Below are 26,481 nucleotides of genomic sequence, written 5' to 3'. Positions count from 1 at the left end.
GTTGACCAAACTAGGGCTTTTCTCTTCAAAGTGACAGAGGATAAGAGCCAACTTAATAAAAGTGATAAGGATATGATAGGCATAGATAGGGTGGACAGCCTGCAACCTATCTATGCCTTTCCAGGTTATCAAAGGCCAATACCAGAGGACATCTGTTTAAGATGAGTGGAGGAAAGTTTCAGGGAGATGACACAGAGGTAAGTTATTTACACAGAGGGTGGTGGGTCCCTGGAATGCATTTCTGGAGGTGGTGGTCGAGGCTGGTGCAATGAGGACATTTCAAAGACTTAGACGGGCACATGAATGTAAGAAAAATCAAGGGCTGTGAGGTTGGGAAGGATTAGATAGATGGTGAAATAGATTTATATCGATTGGCACAACATTGCTGCCCAAAGGGCCTGTGCTGTCCAATGTTCTGAGTAAAATTTATTTTGACTTATTTTAGTATTGCCCAGAGGAAATTCTTAATGTTATTGCTTTCTTCTCTGAGCAGATCTGCAGACTGGAAAAACAGTCAAGAAGCCCCTATCGGCAGGACTTATTTGTGAATCAGCCTTTGATCTTCATTTCACCCAAAAGCAAACCACCCACTCTCATGCTTGAGAAACTTGTACAGTTGTGTGGGGGAAAGGTGTGCAAAACGCTCCGTAAAGCTGGAATTTGTATTGGACAATACAGTGGAAGGCGGCCTCCAGGGAGCCAACACCTGTCAGAAAATTGGATACTGGGTAAGTGTTGTGCAGCTGCAGAGATCCTGCACCAAGCTGTCAATAAGTGAGGGAGGACTTGAACTTGTTGGCATGAATGGTCTTCTTTTGTGTAGATAGGTGCATAGAACATTTCAGCATCTTGCAGGCTCTTCAACCCACGACAATCTACCTCACACCTATATCCCTCTATATTTCTTACATCCATATGCCTATCCAAGAATCTTTTGCATGTCCCGATTGTACCAGCATTCACTATAACCCTAGGCATTACATCCCAGGGTCCCACCACTCTGTGTGAAAAACATAACTCTGACGTTTCCCTTAAACTTTCCTAGGTGAGCTTCTCTTATATTTATTCTCCAGGTTGGACTGACTCAGTGCATCAAATTATCTTGAGATTTTGGTGGGTCATTTTGTCTTCAGTTGGGGAAGTGGCTGTAATTACTCTTGTCCTTCAGTCATGTTGCTGGAGTGCCAGTTCCAGCATAGAGAGAGCAAGAGATGCCTGAGTCAAAGCAGTGTGTGTGTTCCTGCTTGGGGAAGGCGGACATGATCAAGCTTCAGGGTGATGACCGTAGGATGGGGAGGCACTGTTGAAGCAAGCTCAACACAGCCCTACAGTGTGTCTTGTGGACTGTGAGCCAAGTGTATCAGTGGGAGTGTATCATAACATAATCCCTGCTGTCGGGCTTGGATCAGTGATGTTTGTTTTCCGAAGAGACCAAATGCCTAATGAAATTCCTTATGCTTGAGAAATTTAAAGCTACGTGAAATTACTCTCAAACAGACTTTGAATCTGTAACGCTTGTTTTGTGGACAAATAAGATTTTTATGTCCAATGATCAATAAGACTGTGGATGCTTTTGACTCCACCATGTGAAATTCAGCAATAGCAATGTTGCTGAAGGTCTGGGGCAAAGGTTATTTTTTTCTTGGAAAGCAAAATGCTGCAGATGCTGGAAATCTGAAATAAAAACAAGAGGTGATGGAAGCACTCAGCTGATCATTGACCTGAAAAATTATCACGGTTTTACTCTCCCCATTGATGTTGCCTAACTTGCTGAGCACTCTCTCTTTGAGTGTATCTTCGTGAGTTGCCTGTATCTGTTTCTCAATGCAAAGAATGATTGTGCTTTTGTGCAGCACTGTGGTTTTCAAACTGCCCCCCCAAACTCACATTCCACTTTAAGTAATCCCTATGCCATAAGTGCTCTGTGATTAGTAAGGGATTGCTTAAGGTGGTATGTGAGTGGGAAGGGGAGGTTGAGAACCACTGTTTTAATCGTACCTCATTGACACGTTATGTGCACTGTTTCATAACTCCAAAGAAAATGGGCCCATGACAATTTTTCTCAAGCAAAATATTTCAGTAACAATTGGGTCAAGAGCAGTGGTTCTCAACCTTCCCTTCCCACCCAAATCCCACCTTAAGCAATCCCTTACTAATCACAGGCATCGTGGTAAGTGAGTTTCGGGGGCAGTTTGAAAACCACTGGTCTAGCACCTTTTGTGAGTTTAGAAGATTCCACAAGGATTGCCAGCCAGGAAGCAGCGTTGAAGTGAAGCCACAGTCACAGCAAATGACACAGGGCAACCTTTTTGCACATTTCTGTTTCAGTTTGTCGATTCAGGAATGAACACAACTCAGGACACAGAGGTTACATTCTCATTTTAACATCACAGGTGGTACCTCTGACCATGCAGTTGCCCTTATCTCAGTCCAGTTTTAATCATGTAGTGGTTTTGGTTCATCTGAGATTTTGCTCAGTCATTTCAGTGAAGACTCAATCATATTCTTGAAGGGCTAGACTGGAATGTGGGGGCTGGGGTCTAGGGGGTCAGAAGGGAGTGTGGGGTCTGGGGGGGTCAGAAGGGATGTGGGGACCGAGATCTGGGTGGTCAAGAGATTCTGGGGCCTGGGGTCCGGGGGCGTGAGAAGGGAGTGTGGGGACTGGGATCTGGGGTGCCAGAAGTGAATGTCGGGACTTGGGTCTGGGAGGGTGAGAAGGGATCACAGGGACCAGGCTCTGGGGGAGAGGGGGGGTGCAGAAGGGAGTGCGAGGACTTGGGTCTGAGGAAAGTCAGAAGGGAGTTTGAGGACTGGGGTTCGAGGAGGCCCAGAAGGGGCTTAGGGAACTAGTTACCAAGTCCTCAGGATTCCCAAATTGTTGGATCACTGTGCATTGGAAACTCACTGTGCAGTCAAGATACAAGGGAAGAAATCCACAGTGAAATAGTCAGGGGCATCAACTACTTGTGAAACATTAAAAACAGGGAAAAAGGCAGGAAACACTCAGAGTGCCCCGTCTCACTCACATTCATCGTCATGAAGTGCTTCAAGAGGCTCGTTGTGGAGGACATCAAGCATCTGCTGCCCACCCTCTCTGGACCCCCTGCAACTGCTCCACGGGTAATGCTATTGCCACTACCTTCCATCTAGCCCTCACCCACCTGGAAAATAAAGATTCATATGTTCGAATGCTGTTTATTGACTTTAGTTCGGCATTCGACACGATCATACACCAGTACCTGATAAGGAAGTTGGGCCTGTTAGGACTAAACACCTCCTTCTGCAATAGAATTCTCGACTTCCTGCCAGGGAGACCTCAGGCAGTCCGGATCAGAAATAGCACTTCCAAGACTATCACATTGGGCACAGGGGGGCCCCCAGGGCTGCGTGCTTAGTCTACTGCTGTTCGTTCTGCTGACCCATGATTGTGCAGCCAAACACAGCTCAAACCACAACATCAGGTTTGCTGTCAACCTGACAGTGGTGGGCCTGATCAGTAAGAACGAGGTGGCAGCATACAGAGACGAAGTGCAGACACTAACGAACTGGTGCAGAGCAAACAACCTGTATCTAAACCTTAAAAAAACAAAAGAGATGATTGTCGACTTCAGGAGGTCCCAAGGAGATCACTCTCCATGACCATTGATGGCTCTACCGTTGAGGTCATCAGGAGTATCAAGTTCCTTGGAGTGCACCTGGCGGAAAATCTCACCTGGACCCCTCAGCACCACCTCCATAGCCAAGAAAGCCCAGCAGCGCCTCTATTTCTTGCAAAGACTGAGGAAAGTTCATCTTCCATCCTCGATCCTCACTACATTCTACAGAGAATCCTGTGCAACTGCATCACCGCTTGGTTTGGAAGCTGTACCATCTTGGACTGCAAGACCCTGCAGAGGAGAGTGAAGTCAGCGTAAAAGACCATTGGGGAACCTCTTCCTAGCATGAAGGATGTCTGCAACACTCGATGCAGGTAGAAAGAAATAAACATTGTGAAGGACTCTACACATCACGCATGTTAACTGTTCTCCCTTGGTCCATCTGGCAGGAGGTACCAAAGCATTTGGTCCCTTATGTCCAGAGGGGAAAACAGCTTTTTCCAAAAGCAGTAATGTCTCTGTCTGCACTGAAGCAAACAAGACCAGATGGTCGAGTCTGGAATGGTGTCCTGGAGCCATGTTTCTGTAATCACCAGAGCACAGCAGCCCTGCAGTTCTCTCTGGATCAGGTGCAGCCTCAGGTCATCCATTTTCTTCTCCAGCCATATAATATTTAAGAGTAAGATTGTCGAAAATGCGGGTCTGAAGGAATTAATTCTCAGTCTAACCCTGATGCCCCCCCCCCCCCCTATTTTCCACACTTCTGCCTTCTTCAGCAGTGCTTCCGATGGCCTCCCACACATATCCGCTGATCCACTCCACGGTACGTAGCAGTCTGTGTTCCCTGCTTCAGTTGGTTTAAACCGCACAGAATCTTACCAATCCGATCCGCTAGTTTGAAAGTCCGGTTCATGTTTTGTATTTTAACGAGCGTTTCCCGATTGTAGATACAACGTAGTGGGTTAGGGATTTCACCATTGTGAGGAGTCCAAGTGGCCGCTGCAACCTTGTGCACCACCATCTTGCATAATGAAGGGAAGGTGTGTGCACCTTAACAGCTTTTGTGGCCCAGCTTGCTGTTAACTTTGATTGTTTAATACAACATTCAATAGCATTCACATTGAGCTGCAGCAAATGCTGCATGTGTATGATTTGACAATCTTTTTGTGAGCTCTGCTGATTGGCTAATTTCAGGAACCAGAGATCCACCAACTGAGTAGCAAAACTGACTGAAGAGAGCACATTGCCTCCTCCCATCCATTCAACACTGTATTCTGCCACCCAATTAACAGGAGGAGGATGAATGTTCAATACCTGGTCAGGAAACAGATTGAAAAAGAAAGGGTTTCAGATAAGGAAGTCTGTGGTACACAGCATCCTGTGGAAGTAGAAGAATCCAATGTTTCGGGCCTGAGTCCTTGGTCAGGTGACCCTTTACTTCCTGTGGATGCTGTATTTCCTGCTGAGTTTCTCCAGCACGTTTATTTATATGGTTTAGTGTGCATATTGCCTTTTTTAGGAGCAATGAAAAGTGCAATGGAATGAACTGATTTAAGGTAAAGCCCATCCTCCCATCATAGCCCATACCCCTCTATTTCTCCTTCACCATGTGCCTTTCTAAAAGTCTTTTGAATGTCCCGATTGTACCTGCCATCTCCACCACCCTCAGCAATGCATTCCAGGAACCCACCACTGTCTTTGTAAAAAAAAAACTAGCCTCTAATATCTCCCCTCAACTAGTCTCCACCCAGATGTCCTCTGGTATGACCATTGCCTTCCTGGGAAAATGGTGCTAGCTGTCCTCTCTTTCAAAACCTCAGTTCCCTCTCATCCTCCGTCGCTCTAAAGAGAAGTGTCCTGGTTCAGTCAACCTTTCTACAGAAGACAGATTTTGTCTTGTGAAGTAAAATTTAGTTAAGTTTTCATTTGAATATACAGAATATATAAATGCAGAACCAACTTGCAAATTGTAGCTAAATTGGTGAGACAGGACAATTTCCTCTTGAGGAAATGGCTTGCTTCTGTAATAACAAAAGAACTTATACACCTCTATTAAGCCATCTCTCATCTTCTGTCACTCCAAAGAGAAAAGCCCTTGTTTGTTCAACCTTTAAATTAAAGGATGGCTGATTTTTTTTGTGTTAAGTTGCAATATCCTATTCAAATAATGAATGGTTCTTATTATTGTAGCACATTTCATGCTCTTATAGCACAAGATATTCAATGACATTGTAAAATACTTGGAGTGAACAAGATAATGTAAGGATGACAAGATCATGTACCTCAACAATGCACAATATACATTGGTATCTATCTGTCATCTGAATTCATCAGGGAGCTTTGTAAACAATGTTAGGTCCAACTATTATTTTAACTGGACAGTTATTGTTTGACATCTGTATTATCAATGAATGTACAACTAATGCCTCCTTTTGTGTTGCCAGAATAAGAGGATATTTCTCAATGCTATGAGGGAAAAGAGAACGTGTATTTTCTGTCAACATTTTCTGTCAAAATTTGTAATTGGTGCACAATACAGTGTTTGAATGTTTCATGTGGAGCATGAAACACTTCTGAGACACTGGGCCTGAAGCAATTCTTGAAAGATGGATAATGCATTTGAAAAGTGGAGGACAGCACAGTTTAAAGAGAACAGTGTAGAGACTCCCTAAAATCTTATGAGAATTCAAAGTCCTCATTGACCCATCCACCCACAAGAAAAGTTGTTCTTGTTTTCAATTTTAGAAATATGTCATTTTGGACCAAGTCCCTATTTTTCATCTGCTTTGCAAGTTACCTCCCGTGACCTCACTCATCACTTGGAGCTTTTAATAAAAAGATTTAACATTACTTGTTTAATCTGCAAATACAAATTTTATTGCAATCAAAACAATGAAACAATTTATGATTTTGTAGGGAAAACCTATAATTAATCATGAAAGCAATCTCTAAATTCATTACGTCAGAGAATTTTACAAGATATAAGTAATTTAGTCCATCAAATATTTACACATGTCCATTACTAAAAAATTTTTAAAACCCTACCATCATTTTGAAGGGAATTTTATAATGTTGCATAAAAGTTTGGACCCCTCCCTTCGTCTCTGACTTGAATGTATGCTTTCTGCTTACAGATCAATGAAAATAGTTTGATCTTCTCACAAACTTGCAGGCCCCTGATTTAGGGCTGAAATGGCCTGTTTCAGTGCTCTGTGACTAAGTTTAAAATTTAAATTTAATAAATGTAAAGGGTGCCAACTGGAGAACTGTAACAATTAAGAAATAGCAAAGGGAAAGCCGAGAGTGGTTTTGAAAGGTAGATGGGGATTTGTCCCATCTTGGGTAACTGGGATTGTAGAGTGACGTAGCTCAGCGGAGGGCTTGCTGCAAGAGAGCATTATATGAGCTGATGTTGACAGCATAGAAAATGGGATGGCAGGTTGGTCAAAATCAGGGTTCATCAAAAGAGGTCAGCATTACATAGCCTACCACCCATTCACTGGTTCACAGCTGTCTGCTATTGGCTTCAGTTCCTCATTTGTTTGGTCATTGATAATCGCCACAGTTCTCCAGAGACATCTGAAGATGCATCACCCTCAGACACAAGAAATTCCTTACCTCTGTCTGTAATGGCAGCCACTTATTCCACATCCCCATTTTGATGACCCCACACTTTTTAACAAAGCAGCATGGTAGAAGGCTCTTCCAGTACTTGAAACCCATGCCGCCCAATTAACTTACCAACCCTTGTATGTTTTTGGAAGGTGGGGGGAACACCTGGGGAAAACCCACACAGGTCATAGGGAGAAAGTGAAAACTCCTCGCAAACAGGTGAATACGAGCTCGAGTCTCTGGCGCTGTAATAGCATCTAGCACTCAATTCTCTCAAATATATATATTTATCAATAAGATCAACTTCCATTCTTCAAAACTGCATTTGGCATCAGCTCATCGTCGTAGGAATTAATTAAATAAAACTTCTTTGGTCTCGCTCCAATGCACGTTCATACCTCCCCAAGAAAGCAGACGAGCAGAGAATGCAGTGCTCCAGGAACGGCTCACAAAATCCTTGTGCAGTCTTCCCTACTCCAGCCCTTTTGTAATAAAGGCCACTCACTGTACTTACATACTACCTTTCTATATTCCTTGTACATCCTGAGCCCTTTCCCAGACTTGCGTTCTATACCCTTACTTCATTTAATCAATTTTTTTGGGTTTTCTCTTTTTCCTACCAAAGTGAACAACTTCACGTTACCTCACATTAATTCCATCTGCCAAATGTTTGCCTTATGTCTAACTTTACTTTTTCCCTTTATAGACTTATTGTGACCTTCTCACAGTTCGTTTTCCTACTTATCTTTGTGCAGTCAGCAAGTTTCACTTTGCTACTCCAAGTTCTTCCTTCGTTGTTAGTGTAAATTAACGACCAATACCCGAGGTGAATTCATAAATATCCAATTTGTTCCAACTCTGTTTCCTCTTTGCCAATTTTCTATCAATTCTGATATATTACCCTTAAGCTCTTGTACAATACTCTTTAATGTGACAGCCTGTCAGATGCCTTGTTGAAAACCAGTTGCTCTATCTGTACTTGTTTTCCTTCATTACCATTTTATCTTATATAATTAAGATTTTTTGTTTATATTTCTAGGCAATCACACATCTCAAAATTCTGCTGTTTCAGTGTGAATCCTCCCAAAATTCAACATTAATCCTGTGCTCAATGTTGAACTCCATTTGCTTCTTATTCAAGATCCAGCATGTTGTGTGTTTTCTCCAGCTTTCTAGCATCTGCATTTGTATTCAATAGAACCATGGAATGCTACAGCACAGAAAAACAGGCCATTCACCTCTTCTAAACCTCTATCAAATCTCCCCTCATTCTTCTTCACTCCAAGGAATAAAGTCCTAACCTGTTTAATCTTTTCCTGTAACGCAATTCCTGAAGGCCCGGCAACATCCTGGTAAATCTTCTCTGCACTCTCAATCTTACTGATATCCTTCCTGTAGTAACGTGCCCAGAACTGCTCAAATTATTTCAAAGTTGGCTTCACCAATGTCTTAAACAACTTCAACAGAACATCCCAACTCCTCCACTCAATAATTTGGCATTCATATTCTTTTCAGATCTTTAAATGTTGCTCCCTAACCTGAGCCAAAGTCATGTATGAAGTTTGACATGATAACTCATCCTGAGTGAAGATGCTCCATAGACTGTGTGACATCCTTTCACATCTACACTGGATTTTCTGTCAGTGAGCCAGTTTTATATCCAGAGGCCACTTTCTCTTTAGTTTTACATACTTCCATCTGAATAAGCTTGTTGTGTGTGACTTCAATGAGTTTTTGGAAGTCCATGTAAGCTGTCTCACTGCAAAACAAATGTGCTGGAGAAACTCAGCAAGTTATAGTATCCATAGGACGTAAAGGGTAGCTGACATTTTGGGCCTGAGCCCTTCATTAGGTATAAGCAAAAAACAGCAGGCACCTACATATAAAGGTGAGGGGAGGAGGGGAAAGGAAAGGAGCACATATCAACAGTAAAGAGGTCATTGGTTTATACAAGTGGGAGGGTAGAAGAGAAAAAGGCTGGAAAGTGATAAGGGGAGAGAGTCGAGAGTAGCTTTCTGAGAGAACGGGATGGGGAACTGGAGGAAAAGAGACAGAAGGATAGAGAAAGAGAGAAACTCGGAAAGGGTTTAACAGAAATTCAAGGTTGATGTTAATGCTGTCTAGTTGCAGAGTACCCTAAAGGAATACAGGATTCTGCCTCCTGTTTGGCTGACTGCACTACTTTGATCTACCTTATTTATTGCCGCAATTAAAGAATTCAATTAATTTAATGATCCACTGTTTGTCATTATTCATTCCGATTCTCCTGAGAACCAGAGAATGCTACAGCATAGAAAAACAGGCCGTTTGGCCCTTCTAGACCTCCCATTCATGTACCTATCAAATTTATTCTAACAACACACGATGGAGCCTACATTCACCACATCAGATGGCAGCTCATTCCACATTCCCACCACTATCTGAGTGAAGAACTTTCCCCTAATGTTTCCCTGAACCTTTCCCCCTTCAGCTTAAAACTGTGACCTCTCGTATTTTTCTCCCAATCTGTGGAAAAAGCCGACTCCCATCCACTCTGTCTCTCATGATTTTGTAAACCTCTATCAAATCTCCCCTCATTCTTCCACGCTCCAAGGAATAAAGTCCTAACTTGTTTAATCTTTCCCTGTAACTCAACTCCTGAAGACCTGGCAACATCCTAGTTAATCTTCTTTGCACTGTTTCAATCTTATTGATATCCTTCCTGTAGTTTGGTGACCAGAGCTACACACAATATTCCACATTTGGCTTCACCAATGTCTGAAACAACTTCATCATAACATCCCAACTCCTATACTCAATACTTTGATTTATAAAGGCTAAGATGCCAAAAGCTTTCTTTACAACTCTGTCCACCTGTGACCCACCTTCAGGGAACAATGTATCTGTACTCCCAGATCTCTCTGCTCCTCTGCATTCCTGATTTCCCTTTAATTTATTTTGTATGTCCGACATTGTTTTGCCCTTCCAAAATGCATCACCTCCCACTTGTCTACATTAAACTCCATCTGCTATTTTTTTGGCCCATTCTCCCAGTTGGTCAAGATCTCTGCAAATTTTGAAAATCTTCCTCGGTCTCCACAATCCCTCCTCTCTTTGTGTCATCAGCAAGCGCGCTAATCCAATTTACCACATTATAATCTAGATCATTGATGTATACATCAAACAACAATGATCCCAATACAGATCCCTGAGGCACACCACTCATCACAGGCCTCCAGTCTGAGAAGCATCTATCCACAGAACTCTGTTTTTTCCCACACAGCCAATTACGAATCCAGTTTACAACCTCTCCATGGATACCTAAGTGTCATAACCTTCTGAACTAATCTCCCATGTGGGACCTTGTCAAAGGCTTTACTAAAGTCCATGTAGAAAGTCCACACCCTTTCCTTCATCTACCTTCTTAATAACCTCTTCAAAAGACTACAACATTCGTGAAACATGACTTACCACGCACAAAGCCATGCTGACTGTCCTTAATTGGCCCATGAGTGTCCAAATATCTATGTATCCTATCTCTCAGAACTCCTTCCAATAATTTACTTACTTCTGACGTTAGGCTCTCTGGCCTTCAATTACCAGTGTTACTTTTGGAGCCTTTGGGACAACATGGGCTACCCTCCAATTCTCTGCACCTCACCCGAGGCTAAAGGCATTTTGAATATATCAGCCAGGGCCCCTGAAATTTCTTCAATAGTCTCCCTCAAGGTCTGAGGGTATACCATATCCAGTCTGGGTGATTTATCTACCTTTATTCATTGTAAGGCAGAAAGCACCAATTCCTCCTTAATCTCTATATATTCCATGACCCTTCTGTTTATTTCCCTTCCTTCCTTCCTTATGCACTATACCAGTTTCCTTCCTGTCTAAATTTATGGTTTACCTGAGAGTGGTGTCCAATAAGTTTTTCACCACCATCAGACTGACCACCCTGTAGGTTCCTGGATTATTGCCCACCATTTCATGGTTTGAGCAACACTCACAGTCCCAGCCACCCGTGTTGAATCTGCCGTTGTCTGTAAAGAGTTTGTGCATTCTCCCTGTGATCTGTGTAGCTTTTCCCTGGTTCCTTTGGTTTCCTCCCACCCTCCAAAAATGTGCAGGTTGGTAGGTTAATGGGTATAATTGGGCAGTAGAGGTTTCAAGGGTTGAAAGGACCTTTCACCAAGTTGAAAGTAAATCTCTAAATGTGTACCCCTCTCTGCCTCCAACCCTGTACTTTTCTCAACGAGAGGTGAAAGATTGTGAATAAATATCTCTCTCTGCTCTCCTTTGGCTTCTTTCAGCAACCTGACACACATTCCACCTGGCATCACTCCAACTCTCACTCAACTTTCCCTTATATTTTAATGTGACTTTCTTTGTAAAGATATCCCCTTCTGGAAAATTTCCCTTTTTTAAAAAATTTTCAACAACTTTGTTTATAAATTGTTTTCATATTCACGTATATATTGCCTGAATGTTTTTTTTTCTTGCATCTAGTTTTGCTTTCCTTTCTGAACTTGATAAATCCCCCTTTGTACCTTCCAAAATCTTCCCTGATCAACTGATAGCTGACTCTGGCATTCATCATCAGTCTTTGTTTGTGATTTATTTGGAAATACATCTCATATGATATTCTGTTCCACGTGCTATTTTTGTTCTCTAATTGCCCTTCATTACTCTCCCACTGCTGTGACCTACAACTACCTTTCCAATTTGTCCTCTGCTAGCTCTTTCTCAAATTTTAAATTCTACCCTTCCCACATGTGCATTTTTATTCTCTGGTCGCTTTGCAGGATTGAACCAAATCAAGTGTTGTTATAGTTACTGGATAATCTACTGGGATCTATTCTGCACCTTACTTCAATTTCGAAACCAAGATACAAAATTGCTTGCTTGCTTGCATATTGGATTGGAGACACACTGTCAATCATGCACTTTGATAGAAAAAAAATAAATGGGCAGATTATTTTCTAAATGGGGAGAAAATTGAAAATATCCAGATGCAAAGGGACCTGGGAGCCCTCTTGCAGTATAGTCTTGCATGTGGAGTTGGTGGTAAAGAAGGTAAATGCATTTCAAGAGGAATAGAATATAAGAGCAGGGATGTGATGTTGAGGCTTTACTGGTAAGACATCACTTGGAGCATTGTGATCAGTTTTGCTCTACGCACTATACACCCACAACTATGTGGCCAGACACGATTACAATGCCATCTATAAGTTTGCCGATGACACCACAGTTGTTGGCAGCATAACAAATGGCAATGAGGAAGTGAACAGGAGGGAGATAGATCAGCTCGTCGAATGGTGTAACAATGATAACCTTCCGCTCAATGTCAACAAAACCAAGGAGATGATTGTAGACTATTGGAGGAAATCAGGGGAACACGACCAAGTCCTCGTCAAGGGCTCAGTAGTAGAGGGGGTCAAGAACTTCAAATTCCTGGGTGTGAACATTTCCAAGAATCTCTCCTGCAGGCCTCACGTTGATGCAATCACAAAGAATGCTCGCCTATAGTGTGTGAGGTGTCTGAGGAGATTTGGTATGTCACCGAAGACTCTCAAAAACGTCTAGAGATGTACTGTCAAGAGCATTTTGGCTGGTTGCATCACTGCCTGGTTTATTGTAGCAAATTCAGGAACAGCCTGGAATTGAACCCATCTTTCCCAGACCTTAAGCACACTAACCAGTCAGATAAAGAGTCCAATCTACTAGTCAAGGGCTAGAGAGCCTACACATTTATGAACATTATGCTGACCTTCAGGAAGCGTGGCCCCATGCTTCACCATACCAGCTCCCTCATGCCATTGCCGATTTCTGCCCATAATTCTTTGTTTATTTCTACATGATGTCCCGTCGCTGAGGGAGCTAAGGTACCTGCCCTTGTACCTTAGTTCCCTTTCACCCAGATTGGTCACTGTGCTTGTCTGCCCTGCATTTCTCCTTTTATGCCATGGTTCTGAGGACATCATCAAAGAAATACCACAGAGAATCCTCACGGTTTGGAGCGATTTCTCCCCTCTTTGTGTATGCATGTGACTTTTGCATGGGTCTCATTGACCTCAACAATGGTCCCAAGATAAATTTCATCTTCATATTTGATGACACACCTCTGTCCAATGATAAATTTTTGGACAGCAGTCATTTTCTTTTTCACCAATATCTTTAATTTTTTTAATTTCTCTGTATAATTTGAAGTTCTCCCATTTTATTTGTCTTCATCCTGACCTCCTTTGTCTGAATATAGAATATAATCAAAATAATCACTCAAAAAAAGTTACCTAATGGACCTTTAATTAAAATGTGTAAACAAACCATGCATAAATTGTGAAGTGTACCTTTAAAACAGTTCAGTTACTATCATGTTGGCAATCCTAACAATCAAAGAACCACACTTTTCTCAATCTACCTACTACTTACTGAACAATAACTTTCTATAATTATAGACTAATGGACCTATGCACTCACCTAACCATGGATCTAAACTGGATGTTCATGGTTCAGGCTCTAGTTTGTGACTTTGTGGTGGTGTCACCTCTACAAGTCTCTGCCTTCTTGCTCTGCACCTCTGTTGAGCCTCTCTCCAATACCTGCCCTTGTACCTTAGCTCCCTTTCACCCAGATTGGTCTCTGTGCTTGTCTGCCCTGCATTTCTCCTTTTGTGCTATCTATTTCTGTCTTTTTACAAATTTTCTACCTTCCTTATAGGGCCGGCATCTCGCTGTGCCCTGTATTGCTGTTGCCTTTCTGCTGCTGAGAGCATCATCAACCTAGAACAAAAATTATTCAATTTCCTTAACCTGGAATGTTATACAGGTGCCTAACCTTTTATCTGGAATCATCGGGACTGGACACCAGCCAGTGTTCAGAATCCCGGACAAAAGATTAGTCACCTGTACAACAAATGTACCCTTTACAATAAAATGACCAAGCAGAATCCATGATAAATGTAAAATAATGCAAATGTGATTGGTTACATTTGACTCGGTTAATCATTGTCAACTCTGTTATCGTTAAATTGTTTGAACCAATAACAGAGTTGAAGATAAGAGAGTCGACATTTTGTGCCTTAACTCTATTTGCTAATCTCAAACCAGATACCATATTGGCATGTCTAAAAACAGAACTTTATGGATTTTCATCATATTATCTTTTAATAAAAATTGAACGAGCGATTTACTGCAATATCACGATAACATATTTGACAAATAATTAATCTACTGTTGGTGTGTCCTCAACATTTTGTACAAAGTATGAGAGAAACATTTCAAATGCTGTAAGGCATGGACAGAGAAGATGTAGAAAGGTCTTCCCATGGTTGGAGAATCTATGGCAAAAGAGCACAATTTCAAGATTGAAGGGAATATGCGTAGAACAGAGATGCAGAGGAATTTCTTTAATCAGAGGGTGGTAAATCTGGAATTTGTTGCCACAGACACTTGTGGAGGCCGGGTCATTGGGTGTATTTAAGGCAGAGATTGATAGGTTCTTGATTAGCCAGGGCATCAAAGTTTATGGGCAATGAGGCTGAGTGGGAAAATGGATTGGCTCATGATTAAATGGCGGGGGAGACTTGATGGACTGAATAGCTTATTTCTACTCTTATGTTTTATAGTCTTATGGCCTTCTGCTACGTATACATCAGAAATACTTCTCAATTTGTCTGGTCCATATTTAGTAATTGAAATTCCCAAGGAGGATTTCATATTTCATTTGAGTTATATTTCTTCAAAGGTTGCCAACACATATGTTTATCTAACTCCCTCTGGATTACCATTGAAGAAAATCTCCCAAAAATGTAATGATTCTGCTGGTAGCTCACCACTCAAGGGAAACGTGATCAATCCTGGAACCATCTGTTCTATCCGAGTGGTTTAGAAATGTTTCTGCCTGTATTCCCTCCTCTCTTATTTCAGAACTGGTGATCAGGGATGTTCAGAATCCATTTGTGGCTTTACTTTGGTTGTGTCATGATCCCATGTAGTAATTTGTACCTGTTAATGACCTTGTTGAAGAGCAGGCCCAGAGCTTGTTAACGTGCAGTGTAATGCCCCCTTTGGACCTCTGCTGTTTTCTTTATCTGGACCCTACACATCTTAAGGCTCTTGTTATTCTTTTAATCGGGCCCCTGAGTGCTTTTTGCTCATATCTTAACAAAGGGCTCAGACCTGAAACTTTGGTCACCCTTTGCTTCCGATAGATGCCATGCGACCTGCTGAGTTTCTCCAGCGCTTTTGTGCATTGCACTACAGTCACAGCGTCTGCAGATATTTCCTGTTTCACTTTTGTGATTGTCTCTGTTTTTTTGTTGTTTCCTTTCCCTGACTGGTTCTCCTGGTGTCTTTTAATTGCTCAGTGTCCTTCCAAACAGCACTGGTTCCTGGCAAAGGACCCAGGCCTGAAACGTTGGTTACCCTTTACTTCTAATGGATGCTGTATGACGTGCTGAGTCTCTCTGGCAAGCACATTTGCCTGGAGCACTGGTTACATTCAGCGTGGTGGTACTCACCTGAGCTAAGTTCAGATCCAACGTCCCTCTTGGGGAGCATCTTCATCCACATCCCCAGACTCAAAATCCAGTGCCCACGTGACAAGAACCTGGAACAGACAGAGAATTGCTGGAGGAAACCAGCAGGTCAGATAGCATCTGTGGGTAGAAATGGTCAGCCATCTTTTCAGTGAAAGATGAAAGTCTGTAGACACTATGGCTGTAGGAAAAACACTCCAAAATGCTGGAGGAACTCAGCCAGTCTTTCAGATTCCATAGGAAAAAATATATATTCCTGACGTTTCGAGCCTGACTTCAAGGAATAAGCAGAATGAGCCAGAAGCAGGGAATCTCAGAATACAGAATTCTTCTATGGACACGGAAAGATGGGCTGAGTTCCTCTAGCATTTCACTGTGTTTTTACAGTCAACTTTTCAGGTGAGATGGAAAGGGGGAAAATTACATATATTAAGGGAAAGAAATCTGGGAAGGGACCCCAGAGGCGATAGTGTAAGAGGTGGAGAGACAGGTAGAGAGTGAAAAAAGTAGAATGGGGGGAGCAATTAAGTACAGGATAGGTAAAGAAGAGATGGAAGCAGCGGAATCAGATGAGGATGGAGGTGATTTAAAGTTAAAAAACTCAATGTTGTTGCAATTGGAATGCCAAGAGTCCATATCCTCTGTCCCGCATCACTCCTCTGCTTTGTCTCTGCTATTTTTCTCCCTCGTGAAAGACAGACCTTTTCCTGTCTGTCATTAATTTCACATTTTCCACCTCCTCCTCCTCCTCTAGCTGCACCAGGAGGTCCCACACCATTGGAAATCATGTCAGTTAGTTATCCACCCATGCTTATGGCTATAGTGTTCCCATGGACTGTTACTCTGCATGTGGTGCTTGGGCTTTGAGCTTTACTGCCTTTTCTCTAAGAATCAAAGCACCAATGTCAGCACTGAAAAACAGTTCACATGCATCACTTGGAACTTGTGCTTTGACAGTGTCTTTCTCAGCTTTTACTGTGTCTTGGAATTGGTGTCACCCACAAGCTGCCAATTGTGCGAATGCTGAACAGCCCACCAGTGCCTCAATGGAAAAATAATGGAGATCCTGATTACCTTCTGATCCATGCAGAGATCAAAGATGTTTACTCCAGCCTAGAACTCTGCACTTGAGTGATCCATCTGTCAGAAAAACATAGCCAACCTCTCAAACCTTCCCCCCCCCCTCCGCACCCCCCCCCCCAACTTCTCTAGCCCACACACTAATTAGACATCCCCACAATTCACCCAGCCATCTCAGGTCAAAGAGGTCCACACAAGGACTGTGACCTTTTCACAAATTGCTAAATGCTTCTTTCTTGGGCTTGAGTTTCAAACGGACACTAACTGCTGTTAATGCAGCAAAGTAGCTTGGCTGTCTGGGTTTCAACAGTTAAAGAATATGCCTCACACATTGCCAAACCAAAGCCACCCACAAATTAGAGGAACAACATCTTGTCTTCCACGTGGGCACTCTCCAAACAAACGGCATTAACACCGACCTCCGGTTCCCATTAACCCCCTCCCCCCGAGTCTCTCTCCTTCTCTATCCCTTTCCTCCAGCTCTCCACCCACCCCGTTCCCTTTCCTCATCTATCTGAGAACTACTCTTGACCTTCTCCCCTCCCCCCATTACTTCTCAGCATATTTCTCTTGTATCCACCTATTACCCCTCGGCTGTTAACCTATGCTCTTCCCCTTCCCCTTCCTCCTTCCTCTTCTGCAGGCTTAGTGCTGGGTCCACTGTTGTTTCTCATCCATATTAACCGCAAGAATGACAATGTATTTAACATGGTCAGTAAGTTTGCGAACAACACTAAAACTTTTGGCTGAGAGGACAGTGAAGTAGGTTATCTGGGACAACAACAGGATCTAGATAAGTGGTTGGAATAAACTCAGATGCATACACGTTGTTGCTCTTTGGTAAGTCAAAGCAGGGGGTCTATGGCAGGGCCTTGGGGAATGTGGTAGAATAGAGAAACCTTGGAGTACAAGTACCTGTTCCATGAAAGTGGCAACACAGTTAGCCTGGGAGGTCAAGGAAATATCAGAATGCTTACCTTCCTCTGTCGGGGCACTGACTACAAGAGTTTGAATATCATATTCCAACTGGACTAAACATTGATGTGGCCATGTTTTGAGAACTCTTTAGCGTTCTGGACACCTGGATAGAGTAAGGAGGTCACTAAGATGGAAAGGATGCAGGAAAGAGTCACTAGGATGTTACCATGAATAGAGGGCTTGAATTACAAATAGCAGTTAGACAGCCTGGGGCTTTTCTCCCTGGAGTATAGGAAACTGAGGAGTGAGCTTATGGAGGTATACAAAATCAAGAGGGGCGCTCACAAGATAAAATGGTCACTAGATTTAGCTGAGGGTGGCAAGATTTGCAACAGGATCTAAGGGGCACTTTTTTCACACAGAAGGTGATGGGCAAATGCAATGAGCTACCAGAGGAATGGTGGAGACAAGTGCAATGATAAGATTTAAAAGACATTTTGACAAGTGAATGGATAGGAATGGTTTTGATGGATATTGGCCAAATGCAGGGAAATGGAGCCAGCTGGAAGTTGGGTAATGGAAGATAGTGAAAGACCGAATTGCAAAAGAAGCTGCTGCTGGGAAGAGACATGGAGGTGTTGAGGGAGACGTCCCAGTGTCGAATGGGTGGCTGTCAGTGTTGGGGTCAGAGAAGCAGGTGGGGCAGGTGACTGGAGAAGAGGGCTTGAGTGAAGCAATGAGAACTGCCTGGTGAGTAAAATTCACAGGCTCGACATTTTCTGTGTCCTTCATGTGGCCTTGACACCTTTAATAAAACAAGCCTACTGAGAGTGAGTAAGTGTCTCTTTTTACATGCTTCAAGATCCCATTTTGTTTTTGTGATCTCAACCTGAGTTTTCAAAACTCCAATCCAAGCTGCAGTTCTTATCACAGCTTTGTCAACTTGGAAGCCCCCTAAAAGATTTGTGTGTATGAATTGCTGGACTAAATTTACTGTTCATATTTTTTTTTCCTCGTGTACTCTTCAAAATTATAATTTTCCTTTTCACTTCCATCAGGCACTTTTCTGTGAATTACATAAAATCATGAGTGATCTACCAACATGTCAAATTCTCTTTCCAATTGCCACACTCATTTATATTATCTACACATTTTAATGTTCTGGACTCTGAATTCAGTACAAGAACCAGAATAGTTCCAATTCTGAAAGACAATTCATTTTTTCATTCCCTGAATGACTTGTGATCACATTTGCGGATGACAAATTGTCAAGCCCATCCTTTGGGTGAAATAGTTGACTTCCAACTCTGCACTAAGGTGTCATGGTGAACTGTCATCTAACTATGGAACAGTTCCCTTCAGACAAGAAAGGAATATTTTTCAAGGTCCTGCCTTTCTCGGTGCACCAATTGAATTAATGGTGGTCTGCAGTGATCTGTCAGAGTGTGAAATGGCCTGGGCTGGGGTTCTGCACAGTCGATCCAGCATTCAGGAGTCAAATAAATGGCTTGTGGTCAGGCTGCGATTTTTCAGGTAAGACTTGTTGCTTGGAATCACTGAACGGTTACAATGCACAAGGAGGCTATTCCCTCCCATAACGTCTGTGTTAGCCAACTTGGTCTCACCTTCCAATGCTCCATCCTGTCATCCTGTGATGGGGGTCCTTTATGATGTTGGCTGCCTTCTGGAGGCAGCACCTCACATTGATATGTTCACTGGTTGCGAAGTCGGAGTCTATGATGAACCTGGCTATGTTTGCTACCTTCTGCAGTCTTCTGCATTCCTGGGCACTCATATTCCCAAACCAGGCTGTGATGCAACCAGTCAGCATATTTTCTACCGAACACCTGTAGAGATCTGATAGAGTATCCAACAACTTGTCAAATCTCCTCAGACTCCTTCTTCATACCTTGAATCCATCCCCTTACTTTTGACTCTTCTACTGAAGTAACAAGTCCTTTTTACTCATTATTTAATGCATCTCTAAGCTAAGCTCATTCAATCTTTGCTTATTGATACAGTTTTCCAAATCTTGCCAAGTCGCTCGAGTTTAATCCCAATATTTTGCTGTAACGTGTAACCAGGACTGTGAGCTCTATGCCAGCTTCAATCTCATTAATGTTGCATGTAATTCTCATGTCACTTCCTTGCCTCTGTATCCTGTTCACTTATGTGTACCCAGCAGCACATTGGCACAGCAGTTAGTGCTGTTCCTTTGCAGCACTGGAGACCCATGTTCAATCTGGCCTTCAGTGCTCTCTGTGTGAGTTCTGCAAGTTAATTCCTTTGATTCGTTTCCTCCTACATCCCTAAAATGGCCACTGTAAATGGTCCCCAGTGTATAGGCGAAATGATGAGGGTGGAGTGCAGTTGATCATAATGTCAGTTGCATTGGATGGGATTGCTCTGGGGGCAGGCAGAGAGGATGGGCTGACTGGCCTCCTTCGGCACAGAAAATAAGAAGCAAACTCATTGGTGACTGGTAAATAAGTGGGTTGATGATCTTCACCATTAACTAATTTGTGATCATTATCCTTGGTTATCAGAGTTTGATCAGCAGACATACATTAGAACGAAAAACTGGAGTTAGATTCCCACAGGATCCAATGTTATTTTTAATGGGAGATGTTAGAGGGATTAAACCTGAATATGTATCAAGTAAAATTTGTTCAAATTGGCTTAGCAATAGCTAGAAAATGTATTGCTATAACTTGCAAGTTGGATACTGATCGTGGAGTGGATAGATGGCATTGCAGAAGTTCGGGGTTGTAGTCTACTTGAGAAAATTATGTAATTTAAGAGATATATATTTTGTGAAATATGGAGCCCATATTTACAAACTGTTGTGCTTTTCTTGTGCCTTTCTTTTAGTTTGTAGGGGGTTGCGGGGAGGATGCGGGGGTGGGGGAGTTAATAGGAGGTTTATCTTTCTTTTGCATTTTTTTACTTGTTTTTTTTTCTTTTTATAAAAAAAAGTACCACATATTTGGATTAAGTTTGAAATATTGTGATATGTTCGTTAGTGGTTTCATATTAATTTTTTTAAAAATTAAAATACATGAGATTTCTGTGCAGAAACTGTTTTTTAGCAAGAGATTCTGCTTCTGATTCTGGCCAACTCTCAGTCAGATGTCCACTGTTGTGCCCAGTTCTCCCTCTTTCTAGCCTCTCTCCTGCTGTCACAGCTTCCCTGCAGATTGGCAGGAACCCCATTCAGACACTATAACGGGCTTCTCCTTTGGAACATTGACCAGTTTCTCCTCCTCTACACTTCCTTGCACTCTGTCTGGCTGGACTGCAAGCAGGCCTTCACCACATGATTCCTCAACAGAGTGATCGACAACTCTTTCTGTCAGCGTCATTGCATGCCCTGCATCCTGTTCATTTCATGTGTTCCAAGACTTGATATCACCCGTATGCAGTTTGCATTTTGCATATCACAGCACTTTGAACAGATCATTTATTCATGGCAACAAATTCTGTGTAATTTAGTGGTCCCATTTCTTCAAATACATGCAAACAGAATATATACATTTCCTTAAAAATGCTTCCTCTTATTTCCTCAAAGTGCCCATGATGTCATGCATGTGTCATTTGAATTTTAAACTTTGCTTTTCTCAAACATTGTGTCTTTCCAGATGAGGGGAATTTCAGTTCAAGTTTTTCATTGTTTGTGATGGCTTCAAGAAACACAGCTTCACTTGTGTGAGCGTGGCAAATGTCACAAGATGAAATCTGAACTCTGCAGCAGGCTTGGATCAAAATTAATCAGATAAATGATTGCATCTGTTTATTGCCTTCCTGCTGAATGGTGGATAGAAGGAAGCTGCAGAAAAGTCATTAACTGAATTAATTTAAGTAATACATCAAATTATTTATGCGCACAAACTAGCTCATTCGATTAACTTGAAATAACTCTCCTTTGAAAAGTGATTTTTACTTCTTGCTCACTGATGTATTATTGATGCACATAGCAGGATAAAGATCTTGTACAGAGGTGATAGAAGAGAGAAGGTTCCAACAAGGCATTACAGAAGAAAAAGCCAATCATTTCCTTCCACAACTCTTGAACACCTGTAAAGTGCAGAAGTGCTCAAGATTTCCAAAGGATATATACAAGTGATTTCCTTGAGCTTTGATCTGATGCAACAGGTGGTTAAACAGATGAAGATTTTGGTTGAAACAGGTGAAGATAAAAATGTCAGGCAACCTTTGTGGAGAAGGAAGTGGAATGAATGTATCACGTCCATGGCCTTTTTTCAGAGCTGAACTACCCATAGATGCCTTTTTTTGTCATTTGTCTTTTTTGTCCCTGGGCAGTGGGAGTACAGTGCTGAAGTTAGTGAAGGTGCAGGCCACCTTCTGTCCCACTGATTTTCAGACTCAGGAATTTCAATTATAGGAACCGAATCAATCTGGATTTTATTTGAATGGAAATGATCAGTGTCAGTAACGATACATGTAGCTTGCCTGATAGATGTTAAATTCCACCTGGTATAGGAGGACACAACTCTGCCACCCTGTTCAGAAATTCCTGTGTGGTTGGATCTTAAGGATGCGTTGATTCTGGGATGGATGCTAACAGCCAGCATAGTCAGAGATGTCCATATCCATTTAAAACAAGAGGCTTTGGGATAAGTTAGGTCAAATGTAAAGAGGGAGAATTGTTTTCAAACAAAGAGTGGCTGGAGTGTGGCAGACACTGCCCAAGGAGATGGTAGAGGTGGATGCTCACCACACTTAAGAAGTATGGAAAGAACCTGCAGTTTAATCACCAAGGCTACTGACTACATGCAAGGAACTGTGGCCAGTGAAGTGGTCAGCATGAACATGGTGGGCTGAAGGGCCTGCTTCTATGCTGTGCGACTCCTCACAATTGGCACAAGATTTTAATTGTTTTTCTGTTTCTTCCCTTTTCTAGATAGTATCACCAAACATGAGGTCTGCTCCACTGACATATACACTCTCGATTAGATGCAACTACATCAGAAGATAACTTTGGATCTCTGTTTATATATTCAAAAGTGAGGTTGGAAGGAAAGTATATTGTGTCTCAGAAAAATAATGACTCCCAAGTAATTTTTAAACCAGCATTTGCCATACCACAGGGTTTGTGAAAATCCAAATGCAAACTGTCCTTCGTCTTTTTAAATTGTTTTATGGAGAGTGATTTTGAAGTGTTTCAACATGCTTTTGGAACTTGTGTGTGCATTTCAATAAAGTTTTTTAAACATTTCAGTTGTCAGAGTCTCTTCATATGGAGGTAGTTCTTTTTGTAATATATTGGAAAGAACAATTGGTAATGATGGTAGATGAATGTTTAACATGCTAATGTTTTCTTTACATTTCAATGTAAATAGGTTAAGTTGGGTGATAAAATAGCATTGCAATGGATATATAAGCACATATGGTACAACAATGAAGCCACGGTAAAGAGAATATTGCCACCGTAAATTGTAAATGTTTTGGTGTGGAACCCGTGGACACTGGGCTGCTGGAGACTGTGGTCAAATGATTCAGACCAGGATGCGGACTGCTGGACTGGCTTGAGACTGGCTGAAGGGGAACCAGGTATCGGAATTGGAATGCGAGAGGGTGCTGAGGGGGCTGTAGGGTTGCTAATTCCGATCTGGAATTCTGGTCGTCGATGGTTTGGACTGGACTCTATGAAGCTGCATGGGCTGTGGGTGTGCTGGAGGTGAATCCACAGCAGACTAAAGGGAACTTTTATTACATGACAATAAAGAAATCTTAAATTTTGGAGGTGCAGTTAGGGTAATACTATTAAAATGCCAGTGACTGGGTTCACATCCACCGCTGTCTCTAAGGAGTTTGTACGTTCACTCTGTGTCCATGTGGGTTTCCTCAACGTTCGAATTACGTACAGAGTTAGTACGTTAATTGTTCGCATGAACTTATTTGGGGGCACGTTGTGGGCCAGAAGATCGAAGGAAGTTTGCACCCTAGGAAATATTCAGCGATATCGAGCCATGGAAGCAAATTGGCTATTCAACCAGATCTGTCTCTGCACTATTCCTGCATCTCTGGAGCATTGCTCCCTCTTCTGAATACAGTCAGCTGGCCTGCCCCTGTGCACCACAGTCACCATCACAATCACTGTGTGGCCACACTTAACCCCCTTGGGGCAGATGGCCCCAATCTTCGGGGCAGAACTGTCTGTGGCATATCCTGGTGAGCAGCAAAACTCCCTCTGAGGAAGAAATGTCTGAAAACTAATCCAAATCAAGGCTTTTTCAAATACTGTTATGAACTGTGGGCTGACCTTTTGAATTGTGGACTGTCATTATAAAAGATGGATTTCTGCTACGAACTCTGTGTAATTTGTGATATAGCTGAGTGCTGACTTGCCAATTACTTTGAAATTTCAGGAAGAAAAGGGAGAATCCAGCTGTGATGCAGCGAGCGGCAGAGGGCAGCTGGAGAGCTGTGTGAAATGTACGTGCCTCATAAGTGAGGATTCGTAAGTTTACTGCAATGCAACATCAGTCATTTCTCTCTCCAACGTTCAAAATGACATCCTTTGTTATCAGTTAAAAAACTGAACTTGGACATTGAACTTTGAGATTGAATTTTGTGGACTTTTTTGGGCTGACTTACTTGACTGACTGAGCTGGGATTTTTGGGGATTATATTTTGAATATTGGACACAGACTGTAATGGTCTGGGTTTTTTACATACACACTGTTTATAAAGATATATATCTGTATATTTGCTCTAGATAATTATAGTGGGATTAATTGCTCTAAGACATAACACTTGTTAATAGTCATTAATAAATATAGAGTTAAAATTTAACCCTTTTGAATTGTATCTTCTGTTGTTGCTGGTTTGAGATGGAACAAAGTGGGGGATTGTCCAAGATTCAAACAAATTTGGGAGCTTAGAGGTCGAGTGATTAGTGATCAGTCGTCTTGAGTCTGAATCAAGCCGGAGTCTGGTGATTGATGGAATTCCAGTCTGGTCCAGGAAATTCCTTTGATAAAAATAACTAAAAGCTAGTGTGTGTGTGTTTGTATGAAATCAACAGCAACAAAGCAGCAGCCATGGATATAGAGGGATTTTTGGCATTACCCTTTCTTGAGAATTTTTTTAAAAGCCAACAAGCACAGTTGGTGACTGTTGCCAACTGCTTCAGTAGAACCACGAATGAAAAAGTTGGAGGATGGGTGCAAAATAACTACATAGAAACAAGAAAGGTTGACAAAGAAGAGTTGGAGCAGTTTCCAAAGAGTAAAACTTTTGAGAAAATACCATTGGAATTAAAGAGATTAGAATTGGAGGCAGCCAAGAGGCAAAAGAAATTGGGCACAGAAATAGAACTGAGATATCAGAACTACAGGCTGAGGAGAAAATTAGCTGAAAAAAACTTAGTATGGAAGTGACAGGAGAAAAGAAGAGACCCAAGATCAAATTCTTGATCATGGTGAGGGTTTTATGGCCAGTAGAGGTTAAGTTAGTTCCTCCACTTGAGGAAGCTGAGATAGATACATATTTTCAGAAAGTGGCTGTGAATTTAAATTGGCCACAAAACCAATGGTCTCTGATGTTACAGAGTGTAATTAAAGGGAAAGCTCAACCAACGTGTTGAGTCCCATTGTGGTCAAAGGGGACTTGTTCAACCTCCATCGTGATTAAAAGAAGAGGACTATGTTGTCCCATTGCCCAAAACCAAAGCTGGGAATCAGTATTTGTTGACAAATATGTGTGCGGCCACAAGGTTTCGGGAGGCCATACCTCTGAGAAACATTAAAGCAAAGGCAAAGATGAGAAATGTTAAACCTAGTAAAAAAAAAGTGTTGGTTCTGAATCCTACCCATTCTAATCCTCTTTGGGCTAGGTTTTCAGTGCCCTATGAAGTTAAGTCTAAAATTAATGAGGTCACTTATGTTAGTGAAATGCCTAATCGCAGATGAAAAATTCAGGTCTGTTATGTAAATATGATTAAGCCATATTTTGAGCAGGTATTTCACAATGAGACTAAACTTTCGCCAGAGGTGATGGTTATCCACCAGGTTAATGAGGAGACAAATAAAACAAATTTCAGAGAAGGTCATGGGACACAAAAATTGAGGTTGGAAAATTCCATAGTTTTGCAGGACCCAGAAACAAAGTTGGCTCATCTCCAAACTTCAGGAAAGGAAAAAAAAATGAGACAGTTGCTTTTAAAATTTGAGAATTTATTTCCAGATATACCTTAGAAAATTTCCATAGCTTCCCATGATGTTGATGTAGGTGATGCAAGACCTATTAAACAACATCCCTATCAGATGAATATGGAAAAGTGCAGACAAGTGGATCAGGAAATTGACATGTTGAAGAATGGTCTCATTAGAAAGTCTACTTCAGGTTGGAGTTCACTTTGTGTTTTAGTGCTTAAGCCAGATGGAACTGTTAGGTTTTGCACTGACTATAGGAAGGTAAATGCTTTTCTTATTCCTCGAGTGGATGATTGTATAGACAAGTGGAGACGGCAAAATTCCTTACTAAAATTGACTTGTTGAAAGGTTACTGGTGTGTTCCTTTAACAAATAGGGGTAAAGATATTTCTGCATTAGTAACACCTTCTGGGCTGTACGAGTACAATGCCCTGCCCTTTGGAATGAAGAATGCTCCAGGCACATTTCAAAGTGGTTAATTCTGTAATTCTGGAGTTGAAGCTTCCAGGTGCTTAACATTAATGATTTAGTTATCAGTCGTGACACGTGGGAAGAGCATGTCCTTGAGTTAGAAGAATTGACTTTC

The 26,481-nt window shown here is 41.9% G+C and overlaps 1 protein-coding gene across 8 annotated transcripts in view; it reads left to right on the top strand.

The window, feature by feature from the left end:
- mcph1 (microcephalin 1) overlaps positions 1–22,953 on the top strand; it is a 334,689-nt gene extending 311,736 nt beyond the window's left edge. For 5 of the 8 annotated variants that reach the window (XM_069885226.1, XM_069885227.1, XM_069885238.1 and 2 more), the window contains 3 exons: positions 494–728; positions 21,357–21,904; positions 22,640–22,715. In XM_069885226.1, the coding sequence (XP_069741327.1) occupies positions 494–728; positions 21,357–21,427 (306 nt within the window). In that variant the 3' untranslated portion in view covers positions 21,428–21,904; positions 22,640–22,715. Of the gene's footprint in view, positions 1–493; positions 729–21,356; positions 21,905–22,639 lie in introns of those variants that run through there. The other 3 variants (XM_069885228.1, XM_069885232.1, XM_069885229.1) reach the window with 3 other exon arrangements.
- Positions 22,954–26,481: the final 3,528 nt, after the last annotated feature.

The sequence above is a fragment of the Narcine bancroftii genome, chromosome 6, assembly GCF_036971445.1.
Source record: "Narcine bancroftii isolate sNarBan1 chromosome 6, sNarBan1.hap1, whole genome shotgun sequence".
NCBI lineage: Eukaryota > Metazoa > Chordata > Chondrichthyes > Torpediniformes > Narcinidae > Narcine > Narcine bancroftii.
The sequence above is the reverse complement of the archived record's forward strand: the minus strand, read 5'-3'. Positions and strand labels throughout refer to the sequence as shown.